Genomic DNA, 19,546 nt, shown 5'->3' on the forward strand with positions numbered 1-19,546 from the left:
ACTTCCAGCCATGCCTTCTGGGTGAGACATGCTGGCCTCCTCCTCCCATCTGCTGGAAACAGGACCAATCTCCTTTGACTGTTTGCCTCCAGAGAGGTATCATGAATCATGGAGCGACCCTTCTCATTCTGATATAGAACCACAGAAAAGTTACAGCACCGAAGTAGGCCATTCGGCCCATCTTGTCCATGCCAGCCTGAGGACACCCAGGTGCCTTTTCTAATCCCACCTTCCTGCACCTGGCCCATAGCCCTGCAACTTACAGCATTTCAGGTGCAGATCCAGGTACTTTTAATAAGAGTTTAAAGTTTCTGCCTCTACCACCAACTTGGGCAGCGAATTCCAGACACCCATTACCCTCTGCATAAAAAAGTTCTTCCTCATGTCCCCCCTACACCCTCTGCCACTTATCTTGAATCTATGCCCCCTGTTCTGGAATTCTCCATTAAGGGAAACAATTTTATCCTGTCCACTCTATCTATTCCCCTTATAATTTTGTACACCTCAATCAAGTCACTTCTCAGCCTTCTTTGTTCTAAGGAGAATAACACCAACCTATCCAATCTCTCCTTGTAGCTACACTTTTCTAACCCTGGCAACATTCTTGTAAACCTCCTCTGCACTCTCTCCAGAGCTATTATGTCCTTCCTGTAATGTGATGACCAGAACTGCACACAATACTCCAGTTGTGGCCTCACCAGTGTTTTATACAATTCCAACATTATATCCTATGAAGGAGAGAATTCCATATGCCTTCTTTACAATCTTGTCTACTTGAACTGCTGCCTTCAGGGCCCTGTGTACTTGTACGCCATGATCTCTCACTTCATCTACCCTTCTTAGTATATTCCCATTTATTTTGTAATCCCTGTAACTGTTTGACCTCCCTAATTGTATGACCTCACACTTCTCTATGTTAAAATCCATTTGCCCCTTTAACGCCCACTCCACCGACCCATCTATATCGTTTTGGAGATTATGGCTATCCTCTATACTATCCACTACTTGGCCAATCTTTGTGTCATCTGCAAATTTCCCAAACGTGCCTCCCACGTTCACATCCAAATCATTAATATATTACACAAACAGCAAGAGTCCCAACACCAAGCCCTGCGGAACACCACTTGAGACAACTTTCCATTCGCAAGGGCATCCATCAACCATTACCCTTTGTTTCCTGTTACAAAGCCAACCTTTTATCTAGTTTGCCACATTACCCTGAATCCCATGGGCTTTTACTTTCCTGACCAATCTGCCACATGGGACCTTGTCATTGCTCTGCTGCCTTCTTTGCTGTGCCACACCTCCCCCCCCTCCCCAGTCACACACTCCGCACCTCCCCCCACCCCCCCAATCTCCTACTTGCCTCTATTTTCAACCCGCCTTACTGCTGTACATGTGCCTTTGAAAATGGCAGCTGTGTACAAGCTGCCTGGATGAGGACCTGCCCACCTCTATTGATTAGGGTGTTACCATTGACCAGAAATTTAACTGGACCAACTATATAAATACTGTGGCTACATTAGCAAATCAGAGACTGTGAACTCTGCTTCAAGTAACTCATCTCCTGAGTCCCCAAACATGTCTGCAATCTGCAAGGCACAAGTCATGATTGTGATAGAATACCCTCCACTTGTCCAACAGCACTGAAGAAGCTCAATACCATTCAAGACAAAGCAGCCTGCTTGATCCACACCCCCTCCTCCTTAGACATTCACTTCCTTCACCAGTGCAGCACAGTGGCAGCAGTGCTTACCACCTACAAAATGCACTGCTGCAACTCGCTAAGCCTCCTCCAACAGCACCTTCCAAACTCATGAGCTCTCCATCTAGAAGGACAAGGGTGGCAGACATTCCTGACCCGAAACTATATTTACTGTTGCTGGCTCAAAATCCTGGAACCCCCTCCCTAATAGCACTGTGGGTGTTCCTGCAGCACATGGGCTGCAGCAGTTCATGAAGGCGGCCCACTACCACTTTCTCAAGGGCAATTGAGGATGGGCAATAAATGTTGGCCCAGCCAGTGATGCTCACGTTCCAAGAATGAATAAAAAGAAACTGTCCAGCTCTCCTGCCTACAGACCCTTAATTGGTTGTTGCTGGCAAAACCCCATGCCACCCTCCCATGCATGCCACCGACCCGATTTCTGCCTGCCCTCAGGCCATCTTCCCAATTGCTAAAGTTCAGGCCATTGTTACTTGTGTTATCCTTTTCAGTGAAACATCAAATAGAGGACCTGTTGACCTGTGCCAGTGATTTCCTATCCTCATGCTTCCGTTGCATTGTAAAGATCCCATGAAATTATAAGACAAAGATATCAGAGTTTTCCTCGTTTTCCAGCCTGCATTCCCCACTCAAACAACACCAGAATAAACATGTATTTTTGGTCATTCACCTCATTGGCCTTGTGGGACCTTGCTTAACATGAAGCTTGAAGCATGAGGATTTGGACAGGTTAGGAGAATGGGCAAAGAAGTGGCAGATGGAATATAACATGGGGAAGTGTGAGGTCATGCACTTTGGTAGGAAGAATAGAGGCATAGATTATTTTCTAAATGGGGAGAGAACTCAGAAATCTGGAGTGCAAAGGGACTTGTGAGTCCTAGTCCAGAATTCTCTTAAGGTTAACTTGCAGGTTGAGTCGGTAGTTAGGAAGGCAAATGCAATGTTGGCATTTATTTCGAGAAGACTAGAATATAAAAGCAGGGATGTGCTGCTGAGGCTTTTTAAGGCTCTGGTCAGACCACATTTAGAATATTGTGATCAATTTTGGGCCCCATATCTCAGGAAGGATGTGCTGGCCCTGGAGAGGGTCCAGAGTAGGTTCACAAGAATGATCCCAGGAATGAAAGGCTTAACATAGGAGGAACATTTGAGAACTCTGGGTCTATACTCGATGGAGTTTAGAAGGATGAGGGGGGGATCTGATTGAAATTTACAGAATACTGAAAGGCCTGGATAGGGTGGACGTGGGGAAGATGTTTCCATTAGTAGAAGAGACTAGGACCCGAGGGCACAGCCTCAGAGTAAAGGGAAGACCTTTTAGAACAGAGATGAGGAGAAACTTCTTTAGCCAGAGAGTGGTGAATCTATGGAATTCATTGCCACAGAAGGCTGTGGAGGCCAGGTCATTGAATGTATTTAAGACCGAGATAGATAGATTCTTGATTGGTAAGGGGATCAAAGGTTATGGGGAGAAGGCGGGAGAATGGGGTTGAGAAACTTATCAGCCATGATTGAATGGCAGAGCAGACTCAATGGGCCGAATGGCCTAATTTCTGCTCCTATGTCTTATGGTGTTAACAAAAAATGCTGGCAAACATTTACCATATAATATTCACTGAACTTCACTTTATGTGAAGCATCTGCAATTATCCCGGGGTTTGTTAGTAAACACTGTACAAATGCTTGTATTCCTTGAAGGGTTCTCAAAATTCCCACATTTTTCATATCATCAACAAGGATATGACTTTTGGACTTTTACCTGAAAACAGATAACGAGAGGAGACAGAATACACATTCTTCCCTTTAAAACAATCAACACGAAAGCCCATCAAAATCTTGCATAAATAATTGCTACTAACTACGGGTGGAGGAAGACCACAATCAATGCAATTATGCGAACCCATCAATACTCCACACATACAATGGCTTTTGGTTCAAGACTAGTTACGGGGGCAGGAAGACAATGATAAACATCATGCGAGCCCATTAAAACAACAAGACAACAATCACCTGAGGAAGCCCACCAAAATCAAACAAAGAACTAACCTTGATTTGGATTGAGATAAGAAATATGAAAAAACAGTATAACTGGGCCGGGAGATCTGAAGTGAGCAGTATTTGGGCAGTGACACAGAAGGGTAAGCAGTTTTGAATGCAGAGCTGGACAGGGAGTGGTTGAAGCCAAGTTTAAGCTGGGAGCTGAGCCAAGCAGGGAGGAGATCTGGAGGTTTGCAGACCCGCAGGCAACATTACGGTGAGGGGCGCGGGGTGGCAGGCTCAACCGAAGACAACAAGGCCACAACCGCAGCCCTCCATGAAGATTGACCACCCACAACCGTGCCCTCCACTCAACTGAAGAATCTTCGCAGATTCCACAGACCAGGACCATGTGGGGACGGCAGGCCCCAGAGGACACAAAGACTGTACCCCAAAACTGCAAACGGCTTACCTGGCTGGATTTCGAACTGTCAAGGAACCCTGGTTGGTGAGCATGATCCCTGACATCTCCTAGTTCAAGTTAGTTAGGTTTTGGGTGTGGGACAAGGGAAAGGAGATTAGTAGCCCTCGTTATGCCGTGTGTTCCCCATTCTTAACTAAGTGTACTTTGTAGGTCTGTATAATCTCAGTGTAATCCTAATGTTATAAATTCATTTGTGACTTCAGTAAACTTAGTTTTTTTCTTGCACCAAAACCAGTTGTCTGCTGCACTTTGTCACAACTACCAAATAAGTCCAAGGTCTAGAACCCAGGGAGTGGGAGCAATTCAAACTGATTAGAAGTCAGAGGTGAAGCTGACACACACACCACCACCCCCTACATCCTTTAAAACAAATTCGGGAGATTCTTATTTTTCTTATTTAAATTTTAATGATTTTTGAGTCACATCACGTAAAGTCATTCTGTATCACTTCTCAGTCTTTTAATTTTGGCACTAGTAAATCTTCCTGAAATCAGTAAACTACAAATTAAGAGATTATTTTTTAAAACCCAGATCTGACTACTTCAGTGGTTTACTGGGTGGAGGCACTACCCAGTACAACACTAGAACATGCACACTAGAAAGTGCCTGGCTTGGTTATCAATCTGTGCTGAACTAACCAATCTCATACAGCTCAGCAGTTTGGTTGTTTCAATTACACTTAGTACTGTTCGGTTGGGAAGAGGAAAAAGCAGCCAAGATCTGTGATCTTGATCACTGTCTAGTAATCCCTAATGGTAAATGCATGGCTGTCGGCAAGTTCTAAATTAGGGTCAGCTATGATATCCTACATAAGTTAATCATCTGCCAACATTCACAATCCAGAACAAAAGGACGTAAGAAATAGAAGCAGGTGTCGACCATATGGCCCCTTAAGCCTGCTCTGCCATTCAATAAGATCATCGCTGATCTTGTGCCTCACCTCCATAGGCAAAATCGTCCATGCCTGCTGGCGTTGGACGTATTTGGTGACAGAGCTGACAATATGGCGAGAAGGCCAAAAATCGTTATCACGATGTCATAAAACCAATTTGCCATTGTCCACTCAGCCCATCGATGGCAGGCCCATTTCCTGCCATTGGACGTCAGAAACCTCATTGCAATACATCAGCATATCATTACACGGCTCGTCCATCGGACTCATTGCTCCCTATTGGATCGTCCTCCCACGTGGGTGTGATTGCATGCCGATGCGTTTCACAACAGCATATAAAACACATGCACTTGGCGAGCTGCACTTTGAGGGGAACTCAGAGTTTAGTACACAGTAACATTGCAGAGTGCTTACGAGGGATGCCTGTTGGACTTCAAAGTTGAGGCGTGTTGTGGGGGGAGGGGTGACAAAAGCTGCCCTACAGTTGAGGTGACTTTGTTTGGGGGAGGTGGAGGGGTGGGGGGGGCGGGGTGGGGGGTGCAAAGGCTGCTTTGCTGTTGAGGCGTGTTGTGGGGGGAGGGGTGACAAAGGCTGCCCTGCTGTTGAGGCGACTTCATTTGGGAGAGGAGGGGCAAAGGCTGCCCTACTGTTGAGGTGACTTTGGGGGGGAGATGCAATGGCTGCCCTGAGGTTGAAGTAGTGCACAGGCACATGAGGGAGTTGGGGGTGGGTAGATGAGGGAAGCGGCCATGCATTAGGGACACCTTCCCCTGCAGCTGAGACAGTTCAGATACAGTCACAATGATATGATTGCAGTTGGGTCTCCAGCTTATCTGCCCACTCAAGCAATGCAGAGGCATCAAAGTTCCACCAAGTGTTCCAGAACCTTCCACCCCTCAGACACAGACAGTAAACTAATGAGCATTTTAGTGGACCGCAGAACAGCTGGACGACTGGGCATGTTGTACAACCTCCTTGTTAATGCTGGCCATGGAGCCGTCACTGCTGGAAGCACTTACAGCCCCTTGCAATATCATAATCCCAGTTTGGACAAGTCTCTCCGATGGTTCAAGCTAACAGTGCAGCTTTGCAATGTGGGTTAGGAGAATGCCTGCGCCTGAGCTGAGAGCACAGCATGCAGTCCAATGGGTGAGGCTACAGTCAATCGGTCAGGTGGAGTGGGGCGGAGGTGGTTGGGGTTTCGGGAAGCCATGCAGCGCACTACTCTCTGGCCATCCAAGTAGAAGCCAGCATTCTCCAGGATGTGGTAAGGAGCCTTCAGATTGAACCAAGAGAAGCTCTTAGTACACTCATGCTAACCCAAGCATCTCTCTCCTTTATCCTGCAGGAGGAGTCCATCAGGATCACGGAGCTTGGTGAACTAGCTGTATACCTCGTGGTGTAAAGAGAGTGAAGACGACAGAGAAAAGAATGACGCAAGTGCCTGGCTACACAGAGGGAGGAGCAGCATCCTTTGAAAGAAGGGGCAGCTGGGGCTCCCACACACCCCGCAGAAGAGCCACAGTGAGGCATTGTTGGTTGGCACCTTGCTAGACCCAGGATCTATAGATGCTGCCTTTCGTTCCTGCAGATGACCAAGAACCAGTGTCACCAAAGACTGCGCATGTCTAGGGAACTGGTCAGTCACATCTGCCAACTACTGTGGATTTGGCACTGTGTGGGCATGGAGGGCATCCACTGCCAGTGACCGTGAAAATGACAGCAGCGCTCAATTTCTATGCCAGTGGCTCCTTTCAGGGCTCCACAGGTCACCTTCATGGGATATCACAAACCTCCATCCATAAATGCATCCATGAGGTCACAGACGCCATCTTCACAAGGGTACACAAATTTGTGCTTTTCTCCCGGGACCAGGAGAGCCAGGATGCAAGAGTGATTGGATTTGCCCAGATCCCGGGTTTCCCACAGGTGCAGGATGCCATTGACTGCACTTATGTGGCCCTCAGATCTCCACCACAACACACAGTCAACTATGTCAACCGCAAGGGCTTCCATTCGCTGAATGTGCAGCTGGTGTGCGACCATCATCAACGTATCCTGTAGGTCTGCGCATGGTTCCTAGGGAGTGTCCACGAGACCTACATTCTCAATCAGTCACAGATCCCTAACGTCTTCCAGGATCCACAGAAGCTGCAGGGATGGCTCCTCTGGGACAAGGGCTACCCACAGAGGATGTGGCTAATGACACCAGTGCAACGGCCTCAGACTGCAGCAAAGCAGTCTCAAGCTGCAACTCGCAACTTGATGGAGCAAACCATCGGGATGCAGAAAATGAGATTCCGGTGCCTGGGCCGGTCCATAGAGGGTGTCACGCATCGTCGTCGCCTGTTGTGTCCTTTACAACCTGGTGCTGCAACAGGGAGAGGAGCTGGCTGAGGAGGAGGTGCAGGAGCTGGAGGTCTCCTCCGATGAGGAGGATGTGGACAGTAATGAAGGTGAGGAGGTCCATGAAGACGTCAATGACGGCAATGAGGCCATCATACTGGCTAGACGAGGCAGACGCACTCAGGAGACCACATATCTGCTACATTTGTAGAGGATGATGACAATATGTAGTGAGAAGACACAATAAGATCCTCACATTGCATGTATGAACCTTTGACTCCAGTCTGGCTTATGGCAACGCGCATACCCTCTGTGAGAATGCTCCTGTCATGGAGATGCAGTGGAGGCCCTAACAGTCGCTCGATTGCAGGCGGATGATGACAAACTGCAGCGAGGACACGCCATAGATCTTCGCATAGCGTCTGAGAACGTCTGACTCCTGTCTGCCCGAGGGCAGCTCTCATATCATAGAGACACAGCTGTGAACCTTTAAAAGCATCTGATCCTTTATCTGCCTTCAGCACCTGAGCCCTTCAGGAGCACAGCGTCACTGGTCACAGATGCTGAAGAGATGGGGGCCAGCCCCACCTTAAAGGTGCTGAGAGCACACAGAGAGAATGACGGAACTCTGTGATGCCAGCACACGACATTCTGGCAGCAATGACAAGCACCATCGAGGTGTAGGTATCAGTAATGCCATCACTTTGGTCTGAAGGCTGCACAAAACACAGGGAAGAGACTGAAATACCTGCCTTTACCTTGTGCAGAAAGGTTTCACAGCTGAATGACACAAACACTGCTCATCAGAACAAGGAGCCATAGACAGGGAGATATTCTTGGGAGTTTATTGACAATAGTGAACATTATGTACAAGTGATTAACACCCGTGCCTTGGCTATGCAACTATATCTTGCAGAACACCTGCGGTCTGTCCGCAAGAATGACCCAAACCTCCCTGTCGCTTGCCATTTTAACACTCCACCCTGCTTTCTTGCCCACATGTCTGTCCTTGGCTTGCTGCATTGTTCCAGTGAAGCCCAACGCAAACTGGAGGAACAACACCTCATCTCCCGACTAGGCATTTTACAGCCTTCCGGACTGAATATTGAATTCAACAACTTTAGGTCTTGAGGTCCCTCCTCCATCCCCACCCCCTTTCTGTTTCTTCCCCCTTTCTTTAGCTTTTTCCAATAAATTATATAGATTTTTCTTTTCCCACCTATTTCCACTATTTTTAAATATTTTAAAATCTTTTATGCTTCCCCCACCCCCACTAGAGCTATACCTTGAGTGCCCTACCATCCATTCTTAATTAGCACATTCGTTTAGATAATATCACCAACTTTAACACCTATGTGTTCTTTTGTTCTGTTGTCTGTGACATCTTTTGATGATCTGCTTCTATCACTGCTTGTTTGTCCCTACAACCACACCAACCCCCTCCACTTCTGTCCCCCCACCCAAACCCCGCCCCCCTCCACACACCTTAAACCAGCTTATATTTCACCCCTTTCTTGGATTCACTCAGTTCTGTCGAAGGGTCATGAGGACTCGAAACGTCAACTCTTTTCTTCTCCGCCGATGCTGCCAGACCTGCTGAGTTTTTCCAGGTAATTCTGTTTTTGTTTTATATCTTCTTAACCTTCCTAACCTTACCATGATATCTGGTTGCAGCCCGGACATCCACAGCGGAGGTGGAGGCAGCCTGTTTGCTGCTATGCGTTGTCTGTGATGACCTTGGCAGGCATCATCTGGAGGGCTGTGACCTGGAGGGCCCCAGCCTGCCTTCAAGGTCTTGCTTTGTAGCAGTGGCACCCTCCTTGAGCTGTGGATCTGGAGCTGCTGGGGTTACAGGAAGAGGGTATTTGGATGGGCTGGACACTCCTGGAGTCACCTGATTATGGTCCTGGGCTGATCCTCCTTACTATGGGTGCCCGAGGGCTCCTGGCTGACTCCTGGAGGAGAAGGCGTAGCTGAAGTGAGATCCAACTGTCCCACATCCCTCTTGCGTACACACTGTTGGAGGCTAACTACGGCTTCAACGATGGTGTTGAGCCCGCACAGCAGAGCAGGAGCAAATTCCTGGACAAGGCCTCCATGTCAGCTGCCACCCTACCAGTGTTGACGTTGGTGTGTTGGCATGCAGGTGCTATCACCTCCGCCTGAAGGCAGACAGACTCCTCCATCGTGCAATTTGAGGAGTGCAGTGGACTGCTAGATCCCACCAAGGTGTGTGTCTCTGTGCTAGTGGAGGGTGTGGGCGAGCACTGTGTCGGGACTTCAAGGAGGGTGTCTCCAGATTCCTCTTCAGAGGCTTCTTCGGGGCTTGGTTGGAGGCCCTGGATTGTGGACTCTGTGGGCTGTTTGGCACTTGTGCCTGCGGAAGCAAGGAGAAATAATTAGTGCATGGCAGTAGCCTATGAAAGAGGACACATCACTCACAGCATCGTTGTCTGATAGATGTTGCACTGCTGGATCCTCACTTGGTAGAGTACTGCCGACCTCACCGTTAGCACAGGAATGGTCCAGATCCTCGTCGGCCAACTTGATTGCTCTGTTTTCAAAGTCTGTGAGGATCATGATTTTGGGCATTCTTCCACCAGTAAGCAACCTCTCCGTCTTTTTGTGTGCCAGCTTGTCCTGCTTAAATGGAGATGGAGAGACTGTAAGCTGGATGTCTACCAGGCCAGATGATAAGTATGCCTGGCGTGTGTGGGTGGTGAGTGATCCCATGGACAGGATGAGGAAAATAAAGGTGTGTATAAGAGACTGAATGATGATGTCCCTTGAATTGGCAAAGAGTGGATGTGTGATGGATTTGTGAGTGTGTGAGTTGAGAATGATGATTGTTATGACCAATTGTTATGACCGATGCAGTTGGTAAAGTGGAGTTATTTAAAAATTCCAGAGGGAAACTTTAAACAACTGTCATAATCAATAATTTTAAGTGTTATGTTTAAGATGCGACTCTAAACTCAGGAATCAGGCCACTAGTTCGAGGTTTTACGTTAAACTAAATGAAACATTTTATAATCACACAGGTTAAAGTATATACACATGGCTAAAAATTACAACTATCATAATTTTTAACAAATTCCCAAACTAATCTCGATTAAGGCAACAACAATCTATAGACTTAAAACACCAGGCAAAGCGTTTTCACCGTATGAATTGAAAATGAGGTTTTTTCCACTGTGGAGCCAGTTGAAGGCTTGCAACTGCCTTTAGATCTTACATTGCCTCTGCCTGCACACCCGAAAACTGCTGAAGTTATACCTACCAGCTCCATTGAATGTTAATTCTCATTGTATCAACAACCTCTTTGCACTTCACGTTTTAACAATGAAACCCCTTTCATAATACTCATTTTATTAATAATATAAACATATGGATTATTATCTGCTAGACTGACGTCAAGTTTTCACCTCATTTCTTGAATGCTCTATTCAAAAAATGCAAATGCACGCTATGTCTCTGTCTACATCTCAAACTAGTACATCAAAGCACCCAGACTAGCTGCTTTAATCCAGTTAAGACATACCTGGAAACTAAGCCTCTGTTTTAAAAGAAAATATTTTCTAAAATATTATATACATTAATAGTTTCATGACATCCCCCCTCCTTATCGAAAAATGAACCGTCATAATTCTGAAAGACAGCTTCATTTTAATAACCCGTCTCACACTATTTCCTATACTTATTATGCTATTACATTACCCTTACTTACCCTGGCGGAATGGAAGAGATCATTCATCCTCTTATGGAACTGGGTAGCTGTCCTCTTTTGCAGAGTGTTGACTCTGACCACCACAGCCACCGCCTCCCAAGGCAGATTAGCGACGTTGCTGCCCATCCTGCGGCCAGAACAAGGGTAGAGGACATCATGGCGAGCCTCCAATCTACCCAAAAGGTGCTCAAGGGATACATCATTGAACCTGGGGGCTGCAGTCTTTTTGCCTTTCGGAGCCATCCTGTCTTCGTGCAGCAGTCATGGGCTGGAAGCACTGAGAGGTGTGCACATGGCTGGACCTTAAATATGGTACCCGGTGAGATGAAATGGCGAGATGATGTTGAGGCAGGTGAATAAGAGCCCGCCCGCCATGGAAACAGCGTGGTTCCCGGGAATGCATAATGACTGTTATGGGTTTGGGACGATACGGTGTGAAAAGCAGCCATTGTGGTTGATGGCTAAAATGCACTACGCACTTAGTACTAATCTGGGATAATTCCAGCCCACATTCTCACCATCACTCCGTATTCAATGATTCCTTGACAGATTTGATAACTCATCACTTTTTGATAAGCACTGGACTGCCAGAATGTATAGAATCATATCCCAGCAAGAATCAGTGGGGATTAAATTGGCTAAATACAGCAACCTGCATCTCCATAACGTCTTCATGTGCAAGAGGATTCTTAAAGTACTTAACATTTGCAGCTTAATTCAGTAATTAAGGAGCAGCAGGGAAAAGAGAAAAGTAGGAGGATTGTGGCTGTGGAACCAAAGGTACTCTTCAACAGAAAGGTTTTAAGGAAGTTTTTATAATCAGGGAGGGAGGTTGCAATGAAGAGCTGACTGGGCAGAAAGTTATAAATTATTGTAGCAGGTGAAGCAGAGATTAGGGGCAAAGAGGAGCCAGTGTTAGAGGAGTAAAGGATAGATGTATGGATGGAGGACTGACAGAGATCACTCAGGTAAGGCCTGTATTTGAAAGCAATAATTTTATAGTCAACTTACTGGAATATGTATGACCAGTGCAACTTGGAAAATATACAGACCATAGAAACCCATAAAAGTTACAGCACTGAAGGAGGCCATTTGGCTCATTGTGCTAATGTCCACTGTATGCTGGAGCAATCTAAAACTAGTTATACCCATGCTCTAATCATTATTGTTTATCCTCCTCTGCTACAAATATTTAACTAATTTTCATGTAAAAGATACTATGGTGCTTGCCTCAATGATTTCTTGTGGCTAGCACTTCATGTTTCAATAATGCTCTGTATAAAATCATTTCTGCTAATCTTCCTCCCCACCACGTAACTCCTTGTCACTAACTCCCCAAATGGGGAAATAGTCCTTTCCTACTTACCCTATAAAAACTCTTCCTAATTTTAAAATCTTGTATTAACCATCCTCTAAGCCTTCTCTGTCCAACAGAAATAATCCTAATATCTTAAGTCTCTCCCTTTAATTACAGTTCCCCAACCCTGATATAATTCTGGTAAGCCTATGCTGCACACACTTTATGATTTTAATATTTTTTCCAAAAAGGGCTGCCCTTAAAGGGGCACTTTATCTGTGATTCAAATTGTCATTACCTCCTAAGGCCTGAATTTTACCCTTGGCGGGTGCATGGGATTGTCGGGCCCAAGAGTGGTCGACGAGGTGGCAGCCGAGCTCAGCAGCCGCAATGTTGTGCGGTGCACATGGATGCAGTGCTGCAAAAGGTTTAATGACCTGTCGCACTCAGCAAGGGTGAGTATTGTGTTGGCATAGATCAGTGTGGAGAAGTGTTAAGGGCTGGCAGTCCCCGCCGTGGAGCTCAGGGGCATTAGAGTCTGAGTGCCAACTGTTAATGATGCTGGAGCTGGTCAAGGGGGCGAGCCCTGGTTGCTTGGACTGAGTACCTTGTGGCTTGAGGGCCATGACTCAGATGTGCCCTGCAAGGTGTTCCTCAGGTGGGTTGGCTAGGCTGCAATGGCGCTGCAGGTAGAGTGCAGACTAATCAATGTTCCTCTGTCCCTTCAGGAAAAGAGAAGCCATAACAACATAGAGAGGTCAAGGGTCAAGGGAGGCCCCCAAACATCCTGATCAAGACAAGATTTAATCTGGATGCCTTGGAGTTAGAGAACCATCAACCCTGCCTCATTCAGCTGGTTGTGGAGAGGCAAGGATTTCTGACAAAGGTGAGAATGCAGTGCACAGAGGTGAGAGTTTTGGATGGTGCAAACATTCTTGTGTAGTCTCTTCAAACTTGGAGTCCCCACTGATCATTGAAAGACGATGGCACTATGATGCAGATCTTCATTGTCTCACTATGATGCCTGGCATGTACAGTGACAGTGTGATGACTTTAACTAATGACATGTCATTGTTCTCCCTTAGATTCACCAGCACGGACTCATTTGCAGGACACCAAAGAGCCACCCCTGATGCCCGAGGACCGCCGGGCTTCAGATGCACCTGCTCTCTGAACCACGCACCAGCTCACATACCAGCACCTCGGTGGGCATTAGATCAGCAGCTAGAATGTTAGTGCACAGCAGTGAGGGCACTTTACAATCCCTTGAGGAGCAGGTGGAGGCAGAGTGTCCAGGGCTGCTGGAGACCAGGATCGTGCTTATTCTAAGGCAGATGTTGAGCCTCTGGAGTCATCATGGCAGATGTTGGATGTCCAGCGGGATGTGCCGGACGATCTGGCTGGGATCCATGAGAGTCTGTGTATCATGGTCCCTGTTGTGGAGGAATCCAGGTGGAGCATAAGCACTGCCCTGACCCTCATAGCCAAGTGCACTGCCACCTTCATTGTGAGAAAGGCAGCTCCAGGGACAGAATCAGGGGTTCCTGGGGTTGCACTCGGACCTGCAAGCCCTCACACAGGCAATGACCTCAGGTGGTCAGTGCCAGTGTGGGAGATGGATGCGGCACCCAGTATCTCAGCTAGGTGCCCGTCCATCAATCGCGGGCAGGGAGGTATAGAACGACCGCACTTTGGCACACAAGCTGCCTGTCATTTCTGCGGGCTCCTCTCAGGGCGCTTCAGATGACGGCAGCAACTGCTCCACTCCTCTGCCGGTAAACATGGCATCTGGTGAGGCTGCGATGGACGGGGGAGATGCCAGCCGTGGCATTGGCTGCTCCCTCCCAGGCGGGCCCAGCACAGGCTCCACTGGCCCGAGGACAACTGCCAAGGTCATCGAGGCCAACTAGACAGCAGAGCCAGCAGGCTGTCTCCAATGCTGCTGCCAGTGAGAGGGGAGCATCAACGTAAGTTTAAGGCACCATGAGCACAAGTGGGACTGGTCACAGGTGATCTTCTGTTCTGAAATGTTTTGTTTTTATGTTTACTGGTGTGAGCATAAACACCAGAGATGGTGATGTTAATTTGTTTTGAGTTTGAAAGTTATATAATTTTTTCTTTTGTCATAGGAGTATTTTGTTTTTTTTTGGTGCAGGGTATGCCAATATGTAATGCTGAATATGAGTGGCTCTAAACTTTATTGCACAGGCGCTGAGTGGACTTTGGGTTCAAATGAATGGGTCACTCAGACATCCGAGATGGAGGTGGCTTGGGGTTGAAGCTGATCTTTGGTAGCCTAGCTGAAGGAGTGTTGGATAAAGGTGACCCTTGTGTCCCTGCCTCCCTGAAGATTGCAGAGGTCTGCCTCCATGCCCTCAGTGTTCTCCTCACTGTGCTCCTCTTCTGAATAACTGCTGGATTTATCCTCTGTGGCTGTGGAGCTGCATCAAGATCTTCTTCCTCCAGTGGGTCCCCTATTGCCAGTGCCAGATTGCAGAGAGCGCAGCATGCAACCACTATCAGTGACATCCACTCTGGGGGATATTGTAGTGCTCCCCATGAACAGTCCAGGCATTGGAAGTGCATCTTCAGAAGACCCATGGTCCTCTCTATCACAGCACTTGTGAAGGCATGACTCTTATTATAACGCTGCTCTGCCACTGTTCTTGGGTGGCGGAGAGCAGTCATAAGCCATATTTTCAATGGATAGCCCTTGTCACCCAGCAGCCACCCACTGAGCTGGGCTGGAGCACTGAAGAGCCTCAGCATCTGTGAGTTTCTGATGAATAATGTGTCATGGGAGCTGCCAGGATACCTTGCACAGACTTGCAACATCTGAGCCTTGTCGTCACAAACTATCTGGCCGTTCATGGGGTGGAATCCCTTCCTGTTGATAAAGGCACCTGACTGACCCACTGGCACCTTGTTGGCCACATTTGTGTAGTCGATGGCACCCTGGATGCGGGGAACCCAGCAATCGCTGCAAACCCTCTGGCTCGCACAGACTGGCTAACCTTGTCCATACGGAAATGATTAAATGTTATTACATGCCTGAACAACGTTTCAGTCACCAGCTTGACACAAATGTGGACAGCTGATTGGGACACTCCACAAAGATCCTTCGCCAACCCTGGAAAGAGCCGGAGGCATAGAAGTTGAGGGCCCTGTGACCTTCAGAACCACTGGCATGGGGTTTCCGCCCGCACAGTTGGAGGTGATTTCAGGCCCAATCATCTGACAAATGGAGATCACACTCTCCCCAGAAAGGCGGAGGCTCCTTCGGTATTGCACCTTGGACATATTGAAGCAGCTGTATTGCTGCCTGTAAACCCTGGCAGCAGGTTAGTGGCGTCTTCTGTGGCCACTTACACCTTGGAGTTTCTGCTAGCCTTGTGTCCTTATGTCTGCACCTCTCCTACCACAGGTCACTCCCCTGAAAGCTGCACTGGGACACCTGGCCTTCACTTCCTTCTGCCCCTCTCTTCCTCCTCAGAGGAGGTGTCTCCAGCAGAGACCACAATCCCCATTACCAGGGTTACAGAAGGCTGTCAAATACCTGGCAGGGTCCACATGATCAAAATTCTCCAGTGGCCTTGGAAACACCAATGAGTCCTGAAATGAGGCCTGGAAATACTAAGAATGAAGCTCAAAACAGAGATGAAGCTGTCAAGTTTAAATAAGCAACCAGCAGCAAACTATCTTCTAAGCTCCTCACTACTCACACTGGCAATGCTGCTGGCACTTTTTATCCTGCCCTTGGATGAGGTTTTGCAAAGAGTGGGCTGCCCGCCTGGCCATTTTGCCTGTGCGACGAGCGTGAAATAGCATGGGCATCATAAATCTGGGATCAAATGGGTTTTTAATGATTTAAGTGGCCTTTTAATTGATGGCGGGCGCAGCTCCGACACCTGTGCGTGCCCATTGACCTGAAGATTCCGCGCACGTGGGATAATATCGAGACACTCACCCAATATCATCTCATGCGATTTTACACCCAATCAGGTCAACGCGCAACCACCCGCGAGGCATAAAATTCTGCTCTTACCCTTGTAATCTATGTTCCTAATATAAGACTCAAAAGGCTCTTGTTTTTTTTTGCAATAGCCTCACCTATCTACACTTCCATGGAATTATACATTTGATCCCTTGTATTTCTCTGTTCAACCACATCCTGCAAAGCCTTCCTATTGCCTTCACTCCTACTGAGTGTATACTGCCATTTCTTTACATTGTGGGAGGATGGGAGCAATGGAAGTTTAAGACTTTGTGCAAATAATGCCAAGGGGTTGCATCAGGGAAGCTGGCTAGGATATCCTTTAGATTCAAGATGATAAAAACATGGACTAGGGTTTCAGAAGTCTGAGTAAGGCTGTTTTTAACCAGTAACATTTTGTTTCTGGATTTTCTGCTAGTATCTTGCCATTACTGCAGAAGACTGGGAAACCACCTGTGGAATTTCAGAGCCATAACCTTAATGTATCTCTGCACTAACTACCACCATATATTTGCAGGATGAAGAAACAGAGTTTTTAATATTTTAATATTATACATAGAACTTACAACACAGAAACAGGCTCATACCAAGGCTTATGCTCCACATAAACCTCTCTCCATTCTATTTAATTTATCTCCCTATAGCCATTTTTCTTTCTCTTTCATCCAGCTTCCTCCGAAATGTATGAGTGTTTGCATGTATAAACTCTCAACTTTTACATTCAAACCATAAATGTAAATACATAAATCACGTAAAATCAAAGGTGGGCTCCTGTATTGTGATCGAGGGTTTTTGCTGGCTTCATCATCTCACTTGAACATCACGCTCATGGGTTTTGAAAACATCAACAAAACTCCCCGTTTGATCCATCTGTGTTACAGCATGGCCCCAATCATCTTTCCTATATTATGCACTTTTTAATGTGGCTAACAAACAATCTAACATTTTTCATGCAAAAAATAAAACAACTCATTGACACTAGGCTTGATTCCTAATCAAAAAACAGTGAACTTTAGAGCCATGGATGCAAATCACCAGCTCAGTCCCTTGCTTTGTTAAGCATTGTCACCCATCAGTTGGGTTACTAGTGGAATGCTGACTGGAAGTGAGGAATAACACCTTAGGAAGAGGGGACAATGGCATGAATCAAGACATTATAACAGGGGTGTGCTTCCTGCAAGCTGATAGCACAGCACATTTGATGAAACCAGTTTGCACTTTTGTGGAGAATACAGTTGTGTTGCTTGGGAAGAAAAAAATAATTGATTTGATTTTCCTTTTTAATTTTCTATTCATTAGAAAATTGATCAGTTATCACATAAATTAACACAATGTATTCACACTTGGATAAGCTTCTATAATACTTACTGGGTTCTTCTGCTTTGCAATGAACCAAAGCCAGCAAATGAACGGCTGCGGTTGACCCCACTAGAATCAGCAGGAGAAGCAAAGTGCAGTTTCACAGACATTATTCCCAAGGATTTTGATACAATTCCTATAGATAGGTAAGAAAAATTCATCAGATATAAGGCAGCACATTAACAGATGATCTATTCCTTGGGTCATGGGCAAGGGAAGAAATTTTCGAGTTGGTAAAACTTAGAAGGAAGTTATATAAATAATATATTGTATTTTTAGAATTACATATTAATTGAAGGTTATTAAATGCTCTTCTTGCTTTTGTCAACGTTGGGAAGGCATGTCTTCACTTCCCACAGTTAAGCATTTTTACAGTGACTTCTGGGAAGTATCTGAAAGTTGAATCCCACAGAGAAACAAACACAACTGGAACACATGGACCAGAGCTATGACAGATGTAAAATCTTCCTTAAACAAATGACATTGATTCCTAGACATTGACATTCCTTAATGTAGGAATGTCGAACAATTCCCATAAATTAATCATGCCCATGTTGTTGTATTAAATCACCACAGACAGAGTAGGAGAACACTCTCGGACAATAATATTGCTCATGTTACGGCATTAGGCCCATTTGCAGCCTGCTTTTCACCTTACGCTTGCATCTGGGATACATATGTAGATGGATAACCAAACCTCCATTTACAGCCTGTCTAATAGCAGGGTCCTGGCAACATTTGAATGTGAAATTGAGGGTAGAAACAGAAGAGGAAGAAGAAAAATCGGCTGGGTGGATAATATTGAGACATGGACTGAGGGAGGCTTGGTGAAAGCCAGAGAAGAGTCAAGATAATGCCAACGGCCCCACTAAGGCAATGGTGACAATGAACTAATTGTGGGGTATTGACAGAACTCAGATTGAGTCTTAAGATAAAAGCAAAATACTGTGTATGCTGGAAATCTGGAATAAAAACAGAAAATGCTGGAAAAACTGGGCAGGTCTGGCAGCATCTGTGGAAAGAGAAACAGAGTTAACATTCCGAGTCCGTATGACTCTTCTTCAGAGCTCTGAAGAACTCAAAGTGTTAACTGTTGCTGAGTTATTCCAGCATTTTCTGCTTTTACTTCAGATAGACCCCTGTTCCCTCATCTCACCTCTTCTTTTTCAACAAATTAAGGGAACTTAATGGTCATATGGGACTCTTTCAGTTTTCATATAGCAAGTGAAGCAACCCTACTGGAATAGAAAATAATGTTAAAATAAAATTCACTATAAATATATTTTGTTTTGTGTGAGAGTTGCTGATCCTTTACCAGCAACTGCACAATGGCACAATTGAAATAAATGGCCTGAATTTTACCCTTGGCGGGTGCGTGCGATCGGCAGACCCTTGGCCTGTCAGGAAATGGTCCGCCACTTGCGATCACCCCCTCAACCGCGATTTCATGCTGGCTTACCAATTAAGGCCCGCCCAACGTGAAACTCGTCTTCCCAATGGTTGGGGAGGGCTGGACAGGGGCAGGGGACTGTTGGCCGGCAGGTCTAATGGCGACCTGACACGCAGTTTAAAAATGGCACAGGCAGTTCCTTGAAGGTTGGCAGGGAGGAACATAGTTACAGCGTTCTGAACACCAAGGCTATGGCCTCAAGTGCTACTGGAGACTTCAGGTGGGAGGGCAGGTCAGGTGGGCACCCAGCACCCCAGTTTTTGGACAAGTGCCTTGCGGTGCCCTTGGAGGATG

The 19,546-nt window shown here is 46.5% G+C and overlaps 1 protein-coding gene across 13 annotated transcripts in view; it reads right to left on the reverse strand.

Annotated features, from left to right (window-relative positions):
- The window catches only part of ripor3 (RIPOR family member 3), a 318,751-nt gene that overhangs the window by 183,979 nt on the left and 115,226 nt on the right, over positions 1-19,546 (reverse strand). For 11 of the 13 annotated variants that reach the window (XM_041203685.1, XM_041203684.1, XM_041203690.1 and 8 more), the window contains one exon: positions 17,812-17,938. The exons of the other annotated variants lie outside the window; for them this stretch is intronic. In XM_041203685.1, coding sequence (XP_041059619.1) covers positions 17,812-17,938 — 127 coding nt within the window. The remainder of the gene's footprint in view (positions 1-17,811; positions 17,939-19,546) is intronic. 13 annotated transcript variants of the gene reach the window in all.

The sequence above is a fragment of the Carcharodon carcharias genome, chromosome 14, assembly GCF_017639515.1.
Source record: "Carcharodon carcharias isolate sCarCar2 chromosome 14, sCarCar2.pri, whole genome shotgun sequence".
In the NCBI taxonomy this organism is placed as follows: Eukaryota; Metazoa; Chordata; class Chondrichthyes; order Lamniformes; family Lamnidae; genus Carcharodon; species Carcharodon carcharias.